This window comes from Hydra vulgaris, chromosome 03, assembly GCF_038396675.1.
Source record: "Hydra vulgaris chromosome 03, alternate assembly HydraT2T_AEP".
NCBI classification, from domain to species: Eukaryota; Metazoa; Cnidaria; class Hydrozoa; order Anthoathecata; family Hydridae; genus Hydra; species Hydra vulgaris.
The window spans coordinates 44,863,852-44,887,131 of record NC_088922.1 but is presented as its reverse complement, the minus strand read 5'-3'; the positions used below and the strand labels follow the sequence as shown (position 1 = coordinate 44,887,131).

The window sequence follows — 23,280 nt, the reverse complement described above, 5'->3', positions numbered from 1 at the left end:
CGAACTAGCATATGTGCGAATTGGCATAAGTGCACCGAAAGAATTTGCAAACATTGGCAAAGGTGCAAATTGGCATAAGTGCGACGAACAAATTTGCAAACATTGGCATAAATGCGAGCTGTCAGAAGTTCGAAGCAGTTACAAAAACTGGCATAAGTGCGCCGAATTAAAATGCAGATATTAACATAAGTGTAAATTGACATTTCGCAGTCAATGTTTGCAAATTTATTCGGCGCACTTATGCTAGTTCACATTTATGCCGATTTGTACTTATGCAAGTTTTTGTATTGCTTTGCACTTATGCCAGTTTGCACCTATGCCAATTTTGTAAATTTATTTGGCGCACTTATGCCAGTTTTTGTAACTGCTTCGCACTTATGCCAATGTTTGCAAATTTGTTCGGCGCACTTAAATCAATTTGCATTTATGCCAATACGAGTTTTTGCTACTTCTTCGCACTTATGAAATTCGCGCTTATTCAGTCGTTCTGTATTAGAAGAATGTTTTTGATATTCTAATTTTATTTTTGAAAAAATATTTTTACTATTGAATTCTACAAGGTTCAATTGTCTGAAAAACATTTTTTCATTTTTCATCAACAAAATTATAGGATACCAAAATAAGAGTCTTTGAAAATTTATAATATTTCTTCTCGCGTATCAGCTAGAACAACCGTATGCAGCACAGCATTTTACCATTTCAATGTTGAAAATTTTAAAATAATATATAGTTAAATAAGCTTTTTCCCTATTTAGTTTTGGGATCGAAGTTAAACATCCTGTATATATAATATACCATTTATTTTTCCAATCAAGCCCAGAATTTAATCTTTTAAAATAAAAATAAAAAAAAACTGTATTCTTTAGAAATTATCGTTAAGTGAACGCGCGCAAAATTTTCCTGCCACATATTTTAGTTCGTTAAAAAAAATTACTTTTTAACAATATAAATAGTAATAAAAAGCAGAGTTTCATAAAATTTTGCTTCCAGATTATTTTAAAAACTCAAAAATGTATTTGAATTTTAGAAGATGTTATCATTTTATTTGTAAATACATAAAATATACAATAATTTAAAAAATAAATTTTGATAAATATTTCAATTGCATTTTAACATATTTATACTATTTAAAAATATTCAATATTAAATATTGAAATAAAAAAGATTGTTATGAAATCTACAATAAATTAAATAAAATATCTACTCTTGCTTTTTAATGCATAAAAATGCGCTTTTTGGAGAACCGCCTTTGACACGAAGAGACAGCCAATTTTCTTTTTTTGGCATATCAATGGTTAAGATTAAGTCTTCAAATTGACTACCAGTAAACGTTTCTAAAACAATCCAACCAGTTATAATAAAGTTTTGAACCAGCTGAAATAAAGTAATTTTATCACATTATCCTTACTACTTGCTTCCTTGCTACTTAAACATTATAATGTACGTAGTACATTTTTTTAAAGTTTAACAACATAAATTGAATGAAAAACTTTTTTATGAGTGTAAAAAGTAATTCAATCTTTTTTTATTACCCCCAGAAACATGAACCTTTCAAAAAATTTCAAAACATGTCTGATTATAAATCTATAAATCAACATGAGGTCGGTTGAAAAAAGTAACAAAATTCATATTTTTACTTATTTCTAAGCTATTTATAAATGTTATTACAAGAATTTATTAGTGTAATTACCAAAATATTTAATATCAATATCTTTTAATATCAATATCTTTAATGCATTTATGTATTATAAGTATAAATAAAAATAATCAGTATAAATAAAAATAAACTACGTCGGACAAGGTAGGAAATACATAACTTATACAACTCATCTATAATTAAGACTTTGCATTTATTTGAAAAAAGAAAACCAAAATTCTTACAATTATTATTGTTACTTTTTGTTTTTTAGTTATAAAGATAATCTGTGATAAGATCTAAGATCTATCACAGAGCACCGCAGAACTTATTGCTGAGTAGTGAATGCTTATAAATTTGATATCTAAAAGGTGTCAAGAACCACGGCTGCTTATAAATTTGACATTCAATTTCGACATTGGTCTTAATGAACCAATAATAAATTTACCAAATACTAAAAAAAAAAAAAAAAAAAAAAAAAACAACAGCATTCAACCAAATAAAGAACATTAAAATTAAAAAATATCATGGAACTATATTGAAACAATTATGAAAAAAGGGCGAGCATGAAAAAAGGGCGAGCATGAAAAAAGGCGAGCATGAAAAAAGGGCGAACATGAAAAAAGGGCGAGTAATGAAATTGAATACATATTAATCACAATCAGATTCATAATTAATGCACACTTTATCAATATCTTAGTTGCAATTTGTTATGTTTATTATAATTGACATGTTTGTAATAATTGCTTATCACTAATGACCTAAAACAAATAAAATATATCATATTATAATGTATTATTATCTACAAGGTGTCAATTGTAACATTTTCCTATCAGTACTATATGTTACAATAGACATTTTTTCTCACATCCAATTTATGTTTTGTTTATAATTATGTAAACGTAGTGAAAATAAACAGTATTCTAAGTACATACACAAATATAATGAATTAAATATATAGAACTTAACGGATGTTAAAAGATAAACCGGATGTTAAAAAATCATTTAGTACTTTTGGCAAAAAAGTAAAAATCAATCACCACAAGGGGTGGTAAACAATTAACAATTGATTATTCGATTAGTAAAAATTAATCATGGATTCATTAATTAACAAACGATTAATCGATTAATTTTTTGCTTTAAAACATAACAGTTTTAGTTTTTTTTTATTAACCCTTTTATTTTATAATAACATAATAGCATTTTTTAAGAAACAATAACAACTGTTTTTACTTTTCCGGTACCAGTAAAAAAATGTAAACAAATGATACAATGCAGCCGTAGAGATGCCTGAACGCCATTTACAATATCATTTGGAAAAGGTCGTATTGACATTTGGAAGCATTTGTGATTGGAAAACAAACCGAAATCATTATACAAATGCAAACATTGATCAGTGGAAATTAAATTCCATTGATCGACTTAAAGTTTTTTATATCACTTAGAGCACAAACATAAAATTTTTCCAACCAAAATTGTTTCAGAAAAGACAAAAAATACAGTCAAATGTTTCTGCCTACTGGAATAAAACAGTTAACAAAGCTGAAGAAGTATTAGCTCATTTAACAGCTGTAGATCGTATTTCTTATGCAACTTTGGCCAATAGTAAAGATACTAAAAAAGGCTTGAAAGCTTAAGGACTTAAAATTCCTGATGATCAACATGCTATAAAGGCAACTGTTATGAACTACGCAAGTTCAATAAAATTTAAAATTGCTTAATTGCTTCAGCAAAAAAAAAAAAAAACTGGAGAAAGGGTTTCAAATTCTCTTGATGAGTGGACCTCCAGTGGAACTAGAAGGTATTTGTGTCTTAATGTACATTGCTCAGACAAATTTTATTATGGTCTTGAAATAATTAGAATAAATGATTCAATACCTTCAGAAAGCGAAAGAGTTAATATTGTTATTGAAAAGTTAAATGATTTTGGCTTAAATTTAATCAATGATATCTTTGGGTGTGTTACTGATGGTGCATCATTCATGAAAAAAATGGGACAAGAAATCAGCGTTACCCACCAACTTTTGCCATTGCTATTGCCATTGCTTTTGCCATTGCTATTGCCAATCTATTGCCATTGTTATTGCCACGTTATTTGCCATTGTTCTTGCCACGCTATTTGCCATTGTTATTGCCAAGCTATTGCCATAGAATTCATCTTGCGGTATGTGATATTCTTTATAAGAAAAAGGTTCAGCAACATAAGCAACTTAAGAAGAACTAATTATAGAAGAGCTAAATGAAAATGAAGAATCTTGTTCTGACCCTGATGATGAAAATGAAGAATGCTGGAATGAGGAAAGTATCAGCTTTGTTGATAAGGAAATGCAATTTAATGACTATTTGAGGACTATGGTATTATTATATCAAGGGTTCAAAAATTGTCAAGCTGTTTAGAAAATCACCAACAAATCTTTTAGAGACACTTGATTTTATCACACAGAAACTAGCAAAAAACATACCAGTAGATGTTATAATGCTAGATTTTGCGAAAGATTTGATACCGTGCCACACAAGTGACTTTTATTAAAGTTGAATGCTTATGGAATAAAAGGAAAATTTTTGAACTGGATTGAGGCATTTCTGAATAATCGAATTCAAAGAGTTGTCCAGGGTGAAGCGGTGTCAACATGGAAAAAAGTATCAAGTGGCGTTCCACAGGGATTCATTCTGGGGGCATTCCTTTTCATAGCATACATAAATGACTTGCCAGAAAAAATCAAAAATATGGTGAAAATATATGCAGACGACACTAAAATCTTATCAGCTGTATACTCAATTGAGGACGCCAAATTAGTTCAAAGAGATTTAAATATTATAGAAGATTAGTCAGAAAAATGGTTAATCAAACTGAATGAAAGTAAATGTGTAGTTATGCAATATGGAAAAAACAACATAAATTTAAATTACACAGTAAATGGGTCAAAAATTAATAATTCTACGCATGAACGTGATCTTGGTGTAAATTTTGATACATCACTGAAATGGAAGAAACACATAGTAGCGTGTTCATCAAAAGCTAATGCAATAATGGGAATGATAAAAAACACTTTTGTACATTTGGATCAGCATCTTCTCAAGCAACTATATACTACTTTTATTAGACCTCTGATTGAATTTGCAGCGCCAGTTTGGTCACCAAACTGCAAAGGTGACATTGAAATATTAGAAAGGGTGCAACACAGAGTGACAAGGATGATAAAGAACTTAAGAAGCTTGCTGTATGAAGACCGTTTACAGATACTTGGTTTAACAACATTGCACAGTGGGCCAGTAGGTGGACAAAATGGGAAAAATTTTAGTTGTCTAATCTTGAAAACCTATTTAATTTTAGTATCTACACATATTAGGAGAAATCTATTGATAATTTATTTATATTAAATCCCTTAGTTACCAGGACTCTAAGCATTTGAATATTGAGATAAAATAAAAAAATAAAAAAATTATAAATAAGTAATTAACGGTGACATCAACGTTGTGTTATATTTCAATTACATCTACGTTTTTGAAACAAAAAATTAGTACATGTTATTCTAGAGTATTTAGAGATAAGAAAAACCAATGTGTAAAATAAATTTGTCATAGCATGTTATCTCAGTTATACTTTGAAAATCACAGATTAAAAAAAAAAATTTCTTAAGAAGCTTATTTTTTGCCGCACAATAACTAATAATTACCACAATTTGCCATGTGTTGTCTTATATTTATTTGAGCTATATGATGCTTCAATCGAGTTTTAATTGATTGCTCGTCCCCTTAAATCCCCGTTCAGATTTTATGTATGTTTTAACTTGGTTGCTATGGTACTAAATTTTGCATAGCAGCAACTCATTTTTACATTAACGTTGTTTTAACAGTATTTTACTTGCGCTAAATACACAATATTGGGGGTATGTATTAAAATGAGATTCAGAATTCTTATGAGGTTAACTTTTTTTGGTTACTATGGATACCTTACTTTGCATAACATAGCAACAACATATTTTCGGTAGTTGTTAGTAATTTAATTACTAACACTGACAGTAATTTAATTACTTTTAATTTTAATTACTAACACTTGTAGTAACTTAATTACTAACAAGTATTAGTAGTCCAGGCGGCATATACATTATAACATTTTACTTTTAAATACAAAATACTTGTTACAATAATTATTTAGATATGGTTTTGTTAAACTTAGACATTCATAATTTTCTCCAAAAAAACAATCTTAGTATTTCAAAACAAAATATTACTGAAGATATATTAAAATTTATTCAGCCAAAATTTGCTGATTTTAAAGACGTTGATTTTAGACATGCTGTTCAACGATTTGTTTACTTGTATAAAAAAAAGTGGAAATCTGCAAACTATACTGTGAAAAATTTTGAAAAGAAGTTTGTGAACTGGCTTAATGAATATTTAATTGTCAGAAAAAAAGACAATGAACCAACTGCAAGTAGACGTGGTCGAAAACCAGTTGCATTTGATAATAGTTCTAATAAAACTAAAAAACGGCGTGTATCTTGTTTAATTGAATCTCATTCATCCAATGAATTATTTTTTGCTGCTAATAAAAAATTTAGAGATGAATCTGTTGTTATTGCTGCCAAGAATGTTTTAAATATATCAAATACAGATAAAGCAACTAAATATTCAGCAGACGAAGCACTGGCTTTAATAATTGATGCAAGTCTGACAAAAGCTTCCTATCAATTGATTAGAAGCGGAGCCTTGGAGAAAGAATATAACATCTACCCCGCTTACAATGATGTCAGAGATGCAAAATTGAAATGTTATCCTGCAAACATAACAGTGGAGGACTATTCAGCTTCAGTTCCTTTAAAAGATTTAATGACTCATACTTTGCAAAGAATCTGTGCAGTTCAAAAACCTGTGCTAAGGCACTTGATATTGAACGACAAAGCAATAAAAACAATGACACTAACGTGTAAGGCTGGTTTTGATGGTGCTACTGGCCAAAGCATTTATAAACAAGTTTTATCAGAACCCGACATTAACAGAGATTTAAAGCGTGAAGAATCATTATTTATTACTTGTCTTGTCCCATTGGATTTGACTGGATTTAACAACAGCAACGAAAAGGTGCCTATTTGGAGAAATCAAAAGTCGTCCTCCACAGCCTATTGTAGACCCATAAGATTTGCATACAAAATGGAATCCAAGGAATCTGTGATTGAAGAAGATCAGTACATTAAAAGTGAGATAGAAAGCTTGGGTATGATTTTATTAGAGGTTTGCGGATCTTCTATTGAAGTGAATTGTATTATTGAACTTACAATGATTGATGGGAAGGTTCAAACAATATTATCTGAAAAAAATAACTCATACCAATGCTGTTCAGTGTGTGGTGTCTCTCCAAAAAATATGAATAGTCTTGATATCCTTAATATAGATTATACTAACAGAGAGTTCAAATATGGTCTTTCCAGTCTTCATGCATGGATTTGATTTTTTGAGATGTTATTGCACATTGCGTATAAAAAAGAAACAAGAAAGTGGCAAGCAAGATCTAAAGAACACAAAGAAAAGGCATCTGTAGCTAAACAAAAGATTCAGACTGATTTTATGAACAAAATGGGACTTGTTGTTGATTTCCCTAAAAGTGGTGGTTCTGGAACAAGTAATGATGGCAATACCTCAAGGCGTGCTTTTGCAGCATATGAACAAACAGCTGAAATTCTGGGTATTGACCAAAACCTTATATTCAGATTTTACATTATCTTGGTAACGCTCTCTTCAGGATATGAAATAGACAAGGATTATTGTTTTGACACTTTTAGACTATATGTGTCCCTTTATCCATGGTATTACATGGCTCAATCAGTTTACAAAGTATTGATACATGGACATGACATAATTAAAAGCCTTACATTACCCATTGGACTTATGTCAGAGGAAGCTCAAGAGGCTAGAAATAAAGACTTTAAATCTTATCGCGAAAATTTCAGCCGAAAAACATCCAGAAAAGCAACAAATACTGATCTTATCAATAGACTCCTAGTTTCCAGTGATCCTGTTATTTCATTATTGCGTAAATCAACATCACACCAAACAAATCATAAAGCATTTCCTTCAGATGTTTTACAATTACTTAAACAATCTTCAAACGATATTATTGTTTTATAATTTTTTGATGTAATTTAAAATTGATAACGTTTTCTTGCACTATTTTTTGCTTTTATTATTCCTAAAACATTATTTACCTACTCAATTTTTATTCAATATAGGTGGGTCAAAAATCCGATAAGATATTCAAATATCAATTTACCACTTTGTAACTAAGGAAAGTATCCGGTAACTAAGCAATATAAGTATCCATAACAACTAAATTTAAAAAATTATCACTTTTGTAAGAAGTGTGATCTCATATTGGTACTCATGCCAAATTTAGCACTTATAAAATATCTGCAGATAACAAAAGTAGGTTGTTGCTAAGCAAAATAAAGGTATCCATAGCAACGAAATAAAAAAATATTACCTTCATAAAAAGCGCAGACATCATATTAGTACTCATACTAATTTTAGTGAATATAGCTCTAATATTAAATTAGTTATGAATTTTGTCCAGTAAAAGTGCATTCATCCCCACTGTGCATTGTCAGAAAGAAGGAAGAGAGGAGATCTTATTCAAATATTTAAGATTTTTAATGAGATTGAAGCAGTAGACCTTTTAAACAAACCAGTATTTTCAAAATCATGCAGAGGTCACAGCAGAAAATACAGCAGAGAGCAAACCAAGTTTGTGCCAAGATATGAATTTATCATAAATAGAACTGTGAATTTGTGGAACAAATTGCCATTGGAAGTGGTCATGTCGGGAAATGTAAACATTTTCAAAAACAGTTTGGACAAATTTTTGGCATTAAAAAAGTAATTTAGAACTAACTATATATATATATTTTTTAATTTGTTCATTATTATCTTTAGTAAATTTTTGTATATTTTTAGATTGTCAAAAGCTGTCAAAGTGAGTTTTTAACTCACTCGCTGTTAACACAGCTACAGTTTTAAATACTACTACTACTACTACTTAAAAATGATACTCTTTAAAACATTTGTAGATCAGATTTAGGAAAAGAGCTTAGGCTTATTCTAGTTACTAAAACAAGATGGAACTCTCAAATCAGTATGTTAAAACAATTTTTGGAATTAAAAAATCATATTGGAAAAGCTCTTGTAGATATATTTAGAAAAGATTTGATTTTATCAGAAGAAGAAATGAAACACATTTCTGATATTGTTCAAGCTCTTCATGTTGTAGAGTTGAGTGTTATGGCATTTCCAAAAAGAGCTAATAAAATATGTTAAAGTTAATTTGTTTTTACTACAAAATCTTAGATAACAAAATACTATCATTTGTCAAAAACTATTAAATGTAGTCTCTGAGAGATTTACTGAATAAAGAAATAATGAATAATGTTATTGCTAGTTAGAGTCTTTAGAAAAGAAATTTAGTCTAAAGTTTTTAGAAAAGTCTTTAGAAAAGGTTTACAACACCATGTTTAGCCTTTTATCATCTTCTGTAGAAGTAGAAAGAAGGTTTAGTACTTCAGGTTTATTTATTACTAAGTTAAGAACTAGTTTAAATGATGACACTGTTAATAACTTATGTTTTTTAAAATCATAACTGATGAAAAAAGAGAAATAAAATCATAAGAAGTTGTGTTTACTTTTTTAAAACTATAAGAATTTATTTGCAAAAATTAATCGAAATAAATTGATTATTCAATTAATTTTTAGAAAGTTAATCGTTAATTGATTAATTTGAAATACAGATTAATCTACCACCCCTAATACCTGCTAACTACACAGATGCTGTTAAATGTGGAATTGTTGATACAATAAGTTCAATTAATTTGATAAACTATGATTTACCTTAATATGTGCTGATTGTCATATATTATAAAAATAGATATATTATAAAAAATAATACAGGGGAACTGTTACAACCAGCACCTGTTACTTTTGACACCACCTTCCCCTACATTCATTTCATAGCACCTGCAAAAACTTGTTTAATAAAGCTTAGCTTAAACCCCTTCTACTTCCCCCACTTTCCCACTCCTCTCAAATGAAAACAATACATAAATAAAATATAAAAACCTGTTGAAACTTGAGATAAAGTAGAGGTGCTTGATAGAACAAGTGTTTTATTGGAATCTTCTGCTTTCTTTGAGTTTGAAGGTTGACACGAAAGTAACAGGATAGCATTTTTCATTTTATTAAATGCAGGCAACAAGTAAATAACATTTATCTCTTCTTGTAATAAATTCATACAACCTTGTCCAAACCAAAGAGAAAAGTATTGAAAATCGACAAACAGCTGCTGACTTCCAAAAAAACTAAAGAGTTTTTTAAAATGAATATTATTTTAAGTTATCTAACCCAGTCGTTATAGATCTTCTCACCTCTGATTTTTTTTTCACATCAATTGGCAGCTGCCTCCAAAAATTTTATGATGCCAGATTATTTTGGATTCTGCTTTTAGTTTCTTTTGCATCCCAACTTTCTCAATTTTTTGGCAGAATGTTTGGAAGTTGCTGCTAATTGAGAGATAGTAACCAAATTTATAAGGGAAGTTATTTGGCTTTTATTTTTTCCCTTTAAATTACTTTTAAAGCTTTTTTTTACTTTTTTTTTTAGGTAATAATGAAATAATTTACCAAACCATATAAAAGCTCAACAGTTTAAACTTAATTAAACTAAATTAATTTGAAATTTTAAAGTAATAAAATTTAAATTACTTATAAAATAAAACCTTTTTGCAAATCAGTCATTTTTTTGTATTTTTTGCAAATGTTTCAACCATCTTTGTGTATTTTTTGCAGATGGGTATTTCAGTCATCTTTGTTTATTTATCAATTAAGGAAAAAAATTTTAATTTAAAAAAAGATTCTATTAGATTGTATTTTGAACAATTTAACTCTTTGACTTCAAAGTAATTTTTAGTTCCATAAAATAAAAAGTGCATTTACTTAATTTGAAATAAACAAATAAGACAATAAAACTCTCTACCTAAACTTTATCTTTTTTAGCAAAATGTAATCCATCCATGACCTGATAAACTGCGTTATACAACCGCAGAGAACATCAATCTTTTTATTTTGGGGCAAACAAGACACGTTTTCTATGACAGGAGCAAGAACAATTTCGATAACAAGTTTAATATAATTATTGGGTTCTTGTGCTTGAAGAGCTAAAAAAAAAAAATATATATATATATCTATATATATATATAAAATACGTTATCATATAACAAAAAAAATTAAAAAAAAAAGTGATATTAATAAAGTGCTCACGAGATCCTCGCCTTTTCCATACTTTCCCAAGAGGCATATGCTGTTCCAAAGCAGTTTTTGTTCGCCTACTTATGGAATCATTCAACATTTTATAACTTTCTTCTTCAAATGACTAAATAATCACAATAAAATTTACTGTCAGTGGCCATCCCCACTAAAATTTTTTAGAAAACTAGAAAGTTTCCACCCAAAACATACATATACACTACCACCCAAGACATACATACTCCACCCTTTATTACATATCATTACTATTTATTACATTTGAGAAAAGGTAAAAATATTTTTTGTAGAGGCTAACATGTGTAAGTTTGAAAAAATAATTGCTTTTGAGCATTTAAAAAAAAACTATACTTATATATAATTTTTTGATTCTGAAATTTCAAACAAACTATACTATAATTATAATCACTTTTTTTTAATTTAATAAAAGCACCAAAAATGTATATTTACATTTTTGGTGCTATTTTAACTTTTTTGAGGAAGTGAGTTTTTAACAGATTTTTATGTGTCTTAAGATGTATTTTTATCTATATTTTTACATATAGAAGTTAAACAAATTTCAAAAGTTTTACACATAACTTTACACTTTGTTCAGAATTACATTTCAATAAAAAGAAAAAAAATCATAGTTGCATTAAAAAAATAATAATAATAATCCAAAATAACAATCTAAAATAAAAATGTTGTAATAAAGAAATACCTTTAAACTCTCAAGTATTGAAGAAAGATTCAAAAGAGGAATGCAACTAAAGTTCTCATCTCTTACTGCTAATTGATTTAAGATATTGTTCATGTTTTGAAAACACAGTAATGTATATTTGATATCTAATACTGTTACAACAAAAAATGGTCCCCATGATGCTGAACTAAGATACTGCTGTCTTTTGCAATAAAAGCATAGATATATAAATGTGCACACTGTTAACCATGGTGACACAAAGTTATCAACTATCCAACTTAAGGAAACTCGATTTGAAATTATACTGAAAATATTATAATATGATTCAATGTTTTGTTGAGTTAATAAAAGGTTAACCAGAGTTTTACTTGAAGGAACACTCTCTGTGTATCTGAAATTATCTTTGGTGAAAATGACCATGCTTTTACAATTATCTAAAGCAAAATATTATACTTCTTTAAAGAAAATATTACCACTAGTTCAATGCAAAAATGTTAATCTAATAAAAATGTAAAATTGAAATTTCTATAATTTCATCAAAAGTAATCCTTTATTATTATCATTATTTTTATTAAATAATTTCTTAACTACTATAATTTTTATAAATGTATACTACCAATTTTTATGCTATTTAATACTTTTTGGAAAATCTCAGTATGTAAACCTTCACTAAACTCAAACAAACTATCTTTTAAAAGATATTCATAGTTTCCTGCGCTCATTTTTGCTGTAATAAAACATATAGGAGTTTTGTAGTGGAAACAAAATGCGGCCTGTACTGTAACTGTCCCTCATTCAAAGTTACAACTTAAATGCTAGCATTTTTTGTGAAATAATGCTAATAATATTTATAACTATCAGGTCCATCTAAGTTAAACTTTTTTGCCACTTGATCATTCTTGATTTTAAAAAAATTGTATTTTCTTCCTTATTTAACACCTTTCTGCATAGCATTTTAATAGTTAAATAACCAATGTTAATTAAAAATACACAAAATTTCCATATAGAACAAACCAATCAAAATCTTTCTAAATTTCAATCAACTCATATTGAGTGGAAAAAAAAACAATAATGAAACTAAAGAAATTTTGCTTTTATATATACTGATTTTTAACTTTCTAGAAAACATATTAGACCTACTGTAAACGCATTTGTTTACAATAGTTTTAATAAAGATAGCTTTTTTTAGTCAATTTTATAAATACATTCTGTGTAAAACCTGCAATAACTACATGGAACTATGGAAATTTTGCTGACTGTCTATTTTTATGAGCATAATCTCAGCTTTTTTGTCTTATGTAAAAAAAAATTCAATAATTCAAACCAAGTTTTTTACTCTCAGATTTTCCCATTAATTTTCCCATTATAATCTTGCAAAAGGACAATTGTATGAATGCAAATTTAACAAACTGTGAAACATAAAATATTAAAGTCTAATTTTTTCAAGATATTTAGGTTCAATTGCTTAATTAAGGTTCAAAAAGGATTTTTAGCTTATCAATATTTGTGGTTTTTGTCAAAAACCAGACAAATAACAAAAAATATATATATTAATGGTAAAAAAAATATATATTAGCGAAAAAAAAAATTATAAAAGTGTTATAAAGCTCTGGCTTTTTTGATCACTTTACATTGAGACTCAACAGTATCGTCTGTCACGAGACCTAATCATAAAGATTTGGTGAATTATTAAAAACATAGGAAAACATTCAATCACCTAGCCAGAACAATGGTAATCCTACTTGAACTTTAAATTGAAGAGCCATAATCAATTATTCGAAGTAAACTTGACACAAAGATTCCTAACTAAAGATATCAAACAACAAATCCCACAAAAGTTTAATATAATTATAATATACAATACTGTTGAGATGTAATGCTATGTTAAATCTTTTACAGACAAAACAAGAAAGTTAATGCAATTTTGATTTGTGGTTCCTATTTTAAGTCATTTGAAATTAATACGCCAAGATTTTTTTTCAATTTAGATGAAACTAATTTTTGCTTTATATTATTGTTAATCATGAAGTATCTATAATTTCTATTTTTGTTACCAATATGCATGAGTTTACATTTTTCAAAATTGAATTACATTTTCTAGTTTACTACCATTTTCCTAACATAGCAATGTCATTTTGTAAAGTATGTGCATCCGTTTCATTATTAACTTCAGCTATTACTTTACAATCATTTGCATACAACAACAATTGGTTTGTAAGTTGACTTGGAAGATTATTGATGTGTATTAAAAATAAAATTGGACTAAGCACAGAACCTTATGGTACACCGCTTACTATTTCCACCCATGATGATACCCTTTCTCCAAGTACAACTCTATGCTTCCTATCAGTTAAAAAATAAATTATCTACTTCAATGACATAGATGTAATGCCATATGCTTCAAGTTTCAGTGCTAATCTCCTATGTGAAACTTTGTCAAAAGCTTTTTAAAATCAATATAAAGGATATCAAACGATTTACCATTTGCAACACCAGTCATTACTATATCCATGTACTCTAGGAGATTAGTTTAAGAGCTTAAGATTGCAAAAAGATTCTCTGCAGATTTTTAAAATGTAAAAAAATTACCTTTTATATCAATAATAAGATTTTAACTATAAAAAGAATTATAAGTAGGTCAAAACTTGTTTGCTAAGATAGTTTACCAAAAGACAAAACATCTATAAATTTCAAGCTGATATTTAATTGGTAGGTTAAGTGTTCCCCATAATATTCCCTGTCTTTCCTTATAACTTTCCAACTTTTTCCTAGTGAGTCAGAACATGACTTACTTAGACAAAATTCTTTGCATTCTTTAAAACATATTATACGATAATTAAAAAAAATTTTTTTTGCCAAATTTATGAAAGTTCTTTGAAGATTTAATATGAATATAAGGTTAATTGAATATTTTGTTGAAATTTTACCATTGGAGTAGAAGTTGCAATTTTGTTTAGCGACTCTGACTCCACTAAATATGTCACGACTCCACGACTCTGTAGCCCTGGTTATTTCAAATACTATTTTTATATTTTTATTAGTAACACTTTTTAATATTAATCATAAAATGCTGAAAGAAAAAAACCCAATTCTTTTAAAATACAAAAGCAATGGCTGCATACAGTACAGTAGATCCAAATTGTTAGGAGTTGAATTTTTTAATCATGTTTGGAATAAAAACAGAAACAGCATCAAGTTTATTATTATTTTTATAAAAGATTGGCAATTTTCACATTTCTCAGTAATAAATCCTTTCTTTTACAATAGATATTTAATTTCTCAGTAACCAATTCTTTCTCTAGCAAAAGATCTTTTTAAGGCAATTTCATTTTTGTTTCTCATTGGTTTAGTTTTTAACATGTGATATGTATTATATACAATATTTTATCAACTGTATTTGTTTCTACTTGCATATGATAGAAGTCAAGTAGCTCTTTAGTAACAAGAAAATCGAAAACACAAATAAATATAGCCAATTGAGCTGCTTGTAATTTATCGGTTGATTCATCAATAATTGAATATTACCAAAAATAGTATTTTGTTTGCCATTCACTGTTAAATACATTCCTTGTCGATTTTTCATTGTCTTTGAAGAAAATGCCATTTTGGCTAAATTCTCAAATTTTAAATAAATACAAAATATTTTTAAATTTAAAAGATTTTCTAAAGACTAAAACCAAGATTGAGAATTGTAAATATTTAATAAAAATTTTTTTTTTTTTTTAATAGAACCTTTACATTTCTTGTAAATTAATCTCTATTGGTTATGTTAATGAAAAGTGAAGGGCCAGAAAAATGGTTGCTGAGGGCCAAATGTGGCCTGCGCAACTTATTGTGGCCACCCCTTGTATATATATACATACATACACATTGCAGTCACAACATTAATTAAAAAACATAAAATATTATCCTAATAATAATAACAAATTAAGACAGCAATAAAAACATACTAGAATCCCAGATCTGTGAATTATGAAAATCAAACATACTGAGGATTGCTTCTCTTAAAAAGTTTAAGTAAGTTGAAGGTGCAACTAAAAAAAACAATATTGAAAAAAATAATATATTAAAAAATAAACAAATAAACTTTATATATAATAACAAATATTTACCATTTTCAATTTTTTTGAATAATCTTAGGATATTTGTAGCTTCCTCTAAACAACTATAGTCATTCAACCTCTTTGTTAAACTTTCCATTTCTATACAAGAAAACAAATAATATTCTCGGAATGAGTTTTCAAGTTGCAACCATATTGCATCTGTGTAAATACTCACCAATTTGTTTTTCTCAATAGGACCTATATTTGAATCCCAAAGAACAGTTTTAGAAATTTGAACTTTATCTAAGCTCTTTAAAAAAAAATTTCCTGATAAAATAAGTGAGTTTGTTAACTGTATGTCATCAAATAGTATACTAATAAAATTTTTTTCTCCTGCCATTATGATCTTATAAATTTGTTTTAATGCGTTTGTTGAAGAATCATCTAAAAATCTGCTATTAAGAAATGTTTCGTATTTGTAGTCTGAACACTGAACTATTTTACTGTCTGAAGGAATTTTATTTGATATGCAAATCAGCTCGTTAAGAAGTAAATATTTAATATCCTCAGCTCGTACTTGAGCTATATTCTGCACATATTCAGTTAAACTATATTTATTGCAATGCAATGGGGTAAATATAATAGTTTGATTTTGTAATAAATGAGTAGAAAATATTTTGTTAGTGAGTAAATCATTGGCAAAATCTGTTAATAATGATATTAAAATATTAAAACGATATATCAATGCAGAAGTTGGTAAACAAACTAAATTTTTTTTCATCAAATAACTTTGAACTATTGTAAATTTGTTATAAAAATATCTTACAGATTGAAGTAAACTTTTTATTTTTAATACAATAGAGGAAGCTGTATTGAAAACAAGCAATTTTTTAATATATTGAAAATATGCAATTTTGTCATTAAAAGTGCACTTTATCATCTGTGTGAATGAACCAAGCTTAAACAAACTTTCTATTGAACAATCAATTGAAACACAAAATGTTTCAACCATTGATAAAAACTCTTTAAACATACTTTCATGTACATTATTTACTAAAGTATTTTGTTCAAATGATTCTAAAATAATAATTTTATCTCCAACTTCTTTTTCAAGCACATTAACTAATGATAAAAATTGAATTATATATCTCAGCATTAAAAGACATTCTTTAGTCCTTTTCATTTGCTTTACATTTGGCAAAGCACTTATATATTTATGGTAGCACCCACAATGTGAAAGTGCTTTATTTTTTTCAGTTGTTTTAAGAATAATGGATCTCTGGTTAACACTTTGTAGTACTATAGAATTAAACTGTTGATTATCTTGTAAAATTCTTGATTTTATTGAGCATTGGTTTAATTCATGCAAACTTGTTTTAAATCCCTGATTAGAGTTGAATAAAAGTGTAGCAGTTTTTATTTCATCATTGTTAATCATATTAATTTTTTCTGCACATAACCTAAAGAAATACAAAATGATTTATTGTAACAAAACAATAACAATAAGATTCAAAAAATGTAAAATAATATTTCTCTTTTATAAATTTTCGTAGTTAGTTAATCTACTATTTTAAAGTTGCTTAACCAACTACTAAATTGTTAAACAACTGTGTAGATAACTGGCTGAATAATTGTTTCTAATATATATTGAAATTTTGTTGATATTTAGAAAATTAAAAAAAAAAAGAAGTATTAAAGCCAAAATTACAGTTTATAAAAAGAAATCGCAGATCACTAGAATAGTAATTGTAATGGAAACTCGTAGTTTCCATTACAACAATACATTAAATATAATACAAAATGAAATTGAATACTTCAAATACTTCGCATTTTTTGTTTATTAAATAAATCAATTTGAAAAAAGATTTAAGATAAACGAAGAAAAAAACAAGCATGATGTGACGTCATGATAGCGCTTTACAAAAAATGGAAGCCGTAACTAACAACGGGAAAAAATAATGGGTAAAAAACGAAATCGAGTTAAAGACAAATTTAAAAATAGAATAGATTACGATGTTATTATTTCGGTACCATTAAACAGATTACATTATTTAAAATAAAATACAATAAAATATATAATAGCATATATTATTTTGTTATTTAATATTTTTTTAGGATTGTGGTTAAAAATTATTATTCTTTATAAAGTCTAAAGGACACACACAACAAAATAATTTCCCTAACCTAAGTACAACTTTTATATAACTCTAATTTACAAAAACTGTTGACCTATTTCAAAAATTGCATAAAAAATTATATATGGTTATGTACATATGGTATTCAATTTTTTAATTTCGATTGATTTCGATATAGAAGTTTATTGCAATTATTTCAACTGTATAATAGATAAACACCTAGAATAGCTTTTATTAACTTCTATATCAAAATCAATTTAGATTTTAAAAAACAGTTCAACTAAAGATCTCATTTTTCAATTCAATTGCGAGATTTCTTTTGTTAGATTGCAATATTTAAAGTGTTTATACCGTCCAATCGCAAAACTTTATTTCAAAACCAAATTTAAAGGAGTTAGTGAAAACTTAATAAAATCATGTAAAAATAAATTGACAAATAAGAAAAAGAGTAGGAAAACCACTTAGCAAAAATTATTAAAAATCAGAAACAAAAACTTTTCTTTTCATTGATAAAGTATTTAGTTAGTTTTTAAATTGCCATCTTTTAAGTGTTTTACTAAATTTGTTTTTTGTTAAGTACAAATATTTTGCAAACTACCCTCCATAAGCTTTTAAGTTTGTATAACAATATTATTAAAAAAATTTTGATATTAAAAAGGAGTTGTTTATTTTTTTAACAGCAATTGTTCTTTGTAGAATAATTGCAACATAAAAACCAACGTTTTCACGATAAAGACTCTCACACTAATTCCAATGTTATGTTTATATAATAGCAAAATAGTAAAATCCAACCCAAAAAAGGCTTATGTAATGCTACAGAAACACCTAAAGCTAAGAATACATACAAACATAGCAACTTTCAAAGACAAAATTTCATTTATATCAAAAGTGGAAATGTGTGACATGTGCCTTTTTTCCCCTGTAGTCTTCATATATATATATATATATATATATATATATATATATATATATATATATATATATATATATATATATATATATATATACATAAATTATGTTATTGTATTCTACAAACAGAGTGCTCAATGTTCTTAAAGAACAGAGCAATAATAAATTAGTAGAAAAACTTATCTAATTTTTTCTTTCTTCTACACAGTGTTTCTCCATCAGTACGTTCATCAGGAATAATCTTCCTAATGAGCCTACTCATTTAATCAGGGAGAATCCTCCTAATGATCCTACTGATGGAGAAACACAGTGTAGAAGAAAGAAAAAAATAGATAAGTGTTTTACTAATTTATATATATATATATATATATATATATATATATATATATATATATATATATATATATATATATATATATATATATATATATATATATATATATATATATATATATATATATATATATATATATATATATATATATATATATATATATATATATATATATATATGGCCAATTCCATAATTCAGTGACGCATCATGCGGAGAGATTTTTTTTAATAGAAATTTTTCTATAACTCAAAAACAAATTTTTATTACTCTAAATTAATCTTGAATTAAAATTTTATAATATAAACTAAACACAATTGCATTAAAATAACACTGCTACATAGCAAAAATTAAAACAGGAGTTCAGTGACGCAACGCGGAAAAAAGTGTTTTTTTATCAGCATACTTTTAAATGGAGTTTTCGCTGAAATTTTAATTCTTGCTTGACTTATTAGATTTTTTTTGTTGTAATTTATTCATTTGGCAATAAGGTAGTCATAAAAAAAGCCACAAACAATAAAGTTTTCATATCGTTTTATTTTACAGAAAAAAAACTATCAGTTCAGTGACGCAACGTTCAGTGACGAAACAAAAAGACGAAATTAAAATCATTTTAAAAAGTTTTGCTATTTTGTAATATATTTTAATTATACTCAGGTGAAAATAGCATCGGAGCAACGTTATCATTCTGAACATAAAAATAATGTGATTTTGATATACCTTTGATTTTTCTTGAACAACTTTAAATTGAACTGAATCCAAGTTCATTTTTTTGTTGTCTTGTATCATTTTCTGACATGTGAATTACAGATATTTGCAAATCTTGTAATGCTAACGCAAAATCTGCTGCTGACCTGATTTCGTATTGACTAGTTTTAACTCTCAGGGCTGCGATTCGCTTAACAGTAGCTCCTATTCCGTCAACCACTCTTTTCCCGTGCATCGCTGCAAAGAAATGCCAGAAGAATTTTTTATGAAAACGTTTTTCAAACACAACCATTGCAGCCATAATGCTTTTGTTTTTGAACTGAGAAGTGGCATTATCGCAGAACATGTGTACTTCTTTGACTTGATCAGGAATAAAGTGAAGGATTTTGTCAATGTACGGTATAACGGAAGACTTAGTATGATCAGTTGAATCTGAAACTATGGCAAATGTTTTTTAACTCAATGTTCCAGACTGCTAGGGTCATGACAGAAACTTGATTTTGACCAAAATGAGCCGCTTGTGGCTTATTTTGATAGAAACACCTAGCGTTTTCAGCCCAGTCAACTTGGATTACCGCAATTTCAAAATTAACACTCATTGAAACCTTCTTCAGTTTATTAAAAATTGTTGATTGGTTTTTCTTTACAAATGCGTGTTTAACGAACTTATCACGCATCGCTGATATGTGTTGGATGAGTTCTGTTACAGTAGACTTTTTTGAAATTTTTTCAATGTTTGCATATGTTTTAGTTTCAGGCTTTCTCCACTCGTCCCAGGATACTTCGAAACCAAATGTATTAACAGTTTGCAAGTGTTTATCGAACTGTTTCATACCTTTGCATGCAACACATTTGTCATAGGCGCAATCGTATGTGTACGGTTCACAAACAAAGTTATTTATCATTTCAGATCCAACTTTGATTGAAGGCGCTTGAATTGATTTTGTTAATGCATTTAAGGCAAATCGCATATTTTCATGCAAACTACAAACACAAACATTATGCGGAAATTTTGTAACTGATTTTACATTGCGTGCACGAAGGTCGCAAAATTTGCTGAGTCCAATTTTTATGTGCAGATGCTTTTCCTTGAATAACTCGAAAGCTTCTTTTAGCGTATAATATAAATGACGTATCTGAATATTGTCTGCTTTTCCGTCAGATAATTGAATTCGAGTGACATCTTTTTTTTGTTTGGTGATATTTGGGAAACTTCATCTTCATTATAAAAGTTTACAACTGCTAAAACATCGCTTTCAGAAAGACTGTACAGCTTTGAACATGCTGGAGGTAGACCCGAATTATCTTTACAAGCAGAGCTATTTGAAAGAATAGAAAGAATTTCAGATTGTTTCTCCTTTGAAGTTGGTAGTGCTTTTAAAACTTTTTTCAATGCTTTTCCTCTTTGTTGAACGTTTTTAAAAGATGAGCTTGGTCTTTGATATTGATTTAAAAGTTTTCTTTTTAAAGCGCGACTTTTTAAAACTCTTAATTTTGCTTTAACAGAACAAGCTGCTTTTTTATTAGGATCGGCTTTCAATTTTTCTCGATATCTCTTAGGTCTAACTCTGGACATTTCTTTTTTTTTATCAGCATTCCGAGAAACATAATTAGCTTGGTATTCTACATAACGTTTTTTTTTTACTTCTAATTTTGATTCCATTTCTTAAAAATTTACAACTTTATAAGAAAATGTTAACATAAATCCAAAAGTTTACTAATATTTACTAATAGCCCTTCACAATACTAAAATGCAAAAATTTATTCGAATTTGAAAAATTTGAAAACCCACAACGAAATCTGAACTTTTGGATGATATTTTGACTTCCTTACCGCACTATTTTATAAAACGCTAATTATCCCGTCGAAGGGTTCAGTGACTCAACAGCTTTTAAACTATAACTATATGTTAATACAATGCTTTTTGACCAATTATTTTTTTAGTAATGATTAAAAGTTTACATTAAAATATATAATTTCTAAAAAAACCTCGCCATAAAGCATAATTTCATTGCGATAATTAAACTTTTTTAGCTTTTAGTTCAGTGACGCAACGTAATTTTTGCAGATGTGTATGTGACAAAAAAACACTTGAATTATTTTTAAAGAGTAAAAGTCTTTTTATTCAAGACATATATGTAATCTCAAAGATTCTTTCTAAACAAAAATATGGATATGTTTTGTTTAAAATATTGCAATAACTCGCCCTCAAATTTTACTCACTTTTTCGAATAATAAAAAGAACAAACAGTTGCTAATATTCATCAAATTTATCTACTCGGTTTAAACATTTTCTACTCAAAATTTGTTTTAACAATAATTTTAAGGTGTTTAAACTATAATTAAAGAAATAAAACCTTTTGAAAAAAGAAATTTTTAAACACGAAATTTATCTCTTCCATCGTGAAAATAGCCGTATGTATGTATAGAGATTGGGGGAGGGGAATATAATCAATTTTGAAACTTTTGCCGACTGCCAACTATAGATCCAATTTTGCCGACTCTAGTGGTCAATTTGCCGACAAATAAAATTAGTAGGGGGGGGGGGGTCTAGACACCCTTATGTCCCCCGTTCCCTCGGGATGGCCCTGTTAGGAGGGAGAAGGGATGATGAATTTAAATACGCATGACAACAGGGAGGATGGGTCAAGTTTCTTTGTAAGTTTCTACTTACGTTTAAACATTTTCTATATACCTGCTAAATTTCATTGAATAGCACATAACCAATGTTTTGTAATATTTTTGATAAATTTCATTTTTCCATCTTCAATTTTGTAGTTGGAGATAAATTAGAACAAAAGTACTTGTCTAATAACAATTTATTTTACTTAACAGTTAAGAAAATGAATATAAACTAAATGAAAGGAAAGAAGAGTGTTAATACAAATAAATACTATTATTTTTCTATAGATGAATTGAGAAATTAAGAAAGTTAAAATTTACCTGTAATACCTATTAAATTAATAAAAGATTAATGCATTTTTAATGTTGAAGTTTTAAAGTTCTATTTGACTATATTCTTTGTATATACCTATGCTTTGTTTACTACCCTGTTATTAATTTCATCCCTTTTTATAGATGATTTTATAAAAGACAAGACAAAATAAGTTTAACGATTGGTCTAGAAATTTAAGGTAAACCCATGTCAAATGACCCATGTCAAATGACCCATGTCAAATGACCCATGTCAAATGACCCATAGATTTTTCTCAAAAAATGTCACCTTATGTCTCAGATTTTGCTGATTTTTATACCGTTGAGAGGGCTCAGTAAAATAAGAACTTCTTATAAATTGTAGCCTCTGGTTCCAAGAAGACCCTGAAATATGACCATTTTACTTTTAACCGGTGTCGGCCAAGCCCCTCAAAAAGCAAGGTTTAAATAGAGGTTACATAATTTATAATAAAAATGATCTTTTTACTTAAAAATTTGTACCTGGCTATTTTTAGGGGTGGCGAATCAAATGAAATGCCCATTCTTTTTCGTATCGGAATTTTCACTACTTTCCAGACAAACTAGAGCTCTGAAAATTTG

The 23,280-nt window shown here is 27.7% G+C and overlaps 1 protein-coding gene across 1 annotated transcript; it reads right to left on the bottom strand.

The window, feature by feature from the left end:
- Positions 1-1,021: 1,021 nt before the first annotated feature.
- Positions 1,022-17,527, bottom strand: LOC136071647 (uncharacterized). Its single transcript, XM_065793364.1, has 7 exons — positions 15,733-17,527; positions 15,571-15,654; positions 11,642-12,054; positions 10,939-11,050; positions 10,655-10,835; positions 9,743-9,981; positions 1,022-1,334 (listed from the first exon to the last, which is right to left on the bottom strand). The coding sequence occupies exons 1-7, from the start codon at positions 17,099-17,101 to the stop codon at positions 1,201-1,203; spliced, it is 2,532 nt and encodes an 843-aa protein (XP_065649436.1). The 5' UTR covers positions 17,102-17,527; the 3' UTR covers positions 1,022-1,200.
- Positions 17,528-23,280: the final 5,753 nt, after the last annotated feature.

Bases quoted from the DNA above. Each gene is read 5' to 3' on its own strand.
- LOC136071647 (XM_065793364.1), bottom strand. From the start codon at position 17,101: ATGATTAACAATGATGAAATAAAAACTGCTACACTTTTATTCAACTCT. The intron at 12,055-15,570 runs GTATGTTTTTAT...ATTTTGCTTTAG, and splicing joins TTCACAGATCTGGGATTCTA to ATAATTGTAAAAGCATGGTC. The intron at 1,335-9,742 runs GTTTTTATATTT...GGATTGTTTTAG, and splicing joins TTTATCTCAAGTTTCAACAG to AAACGTTTACTGGTAGTCAA.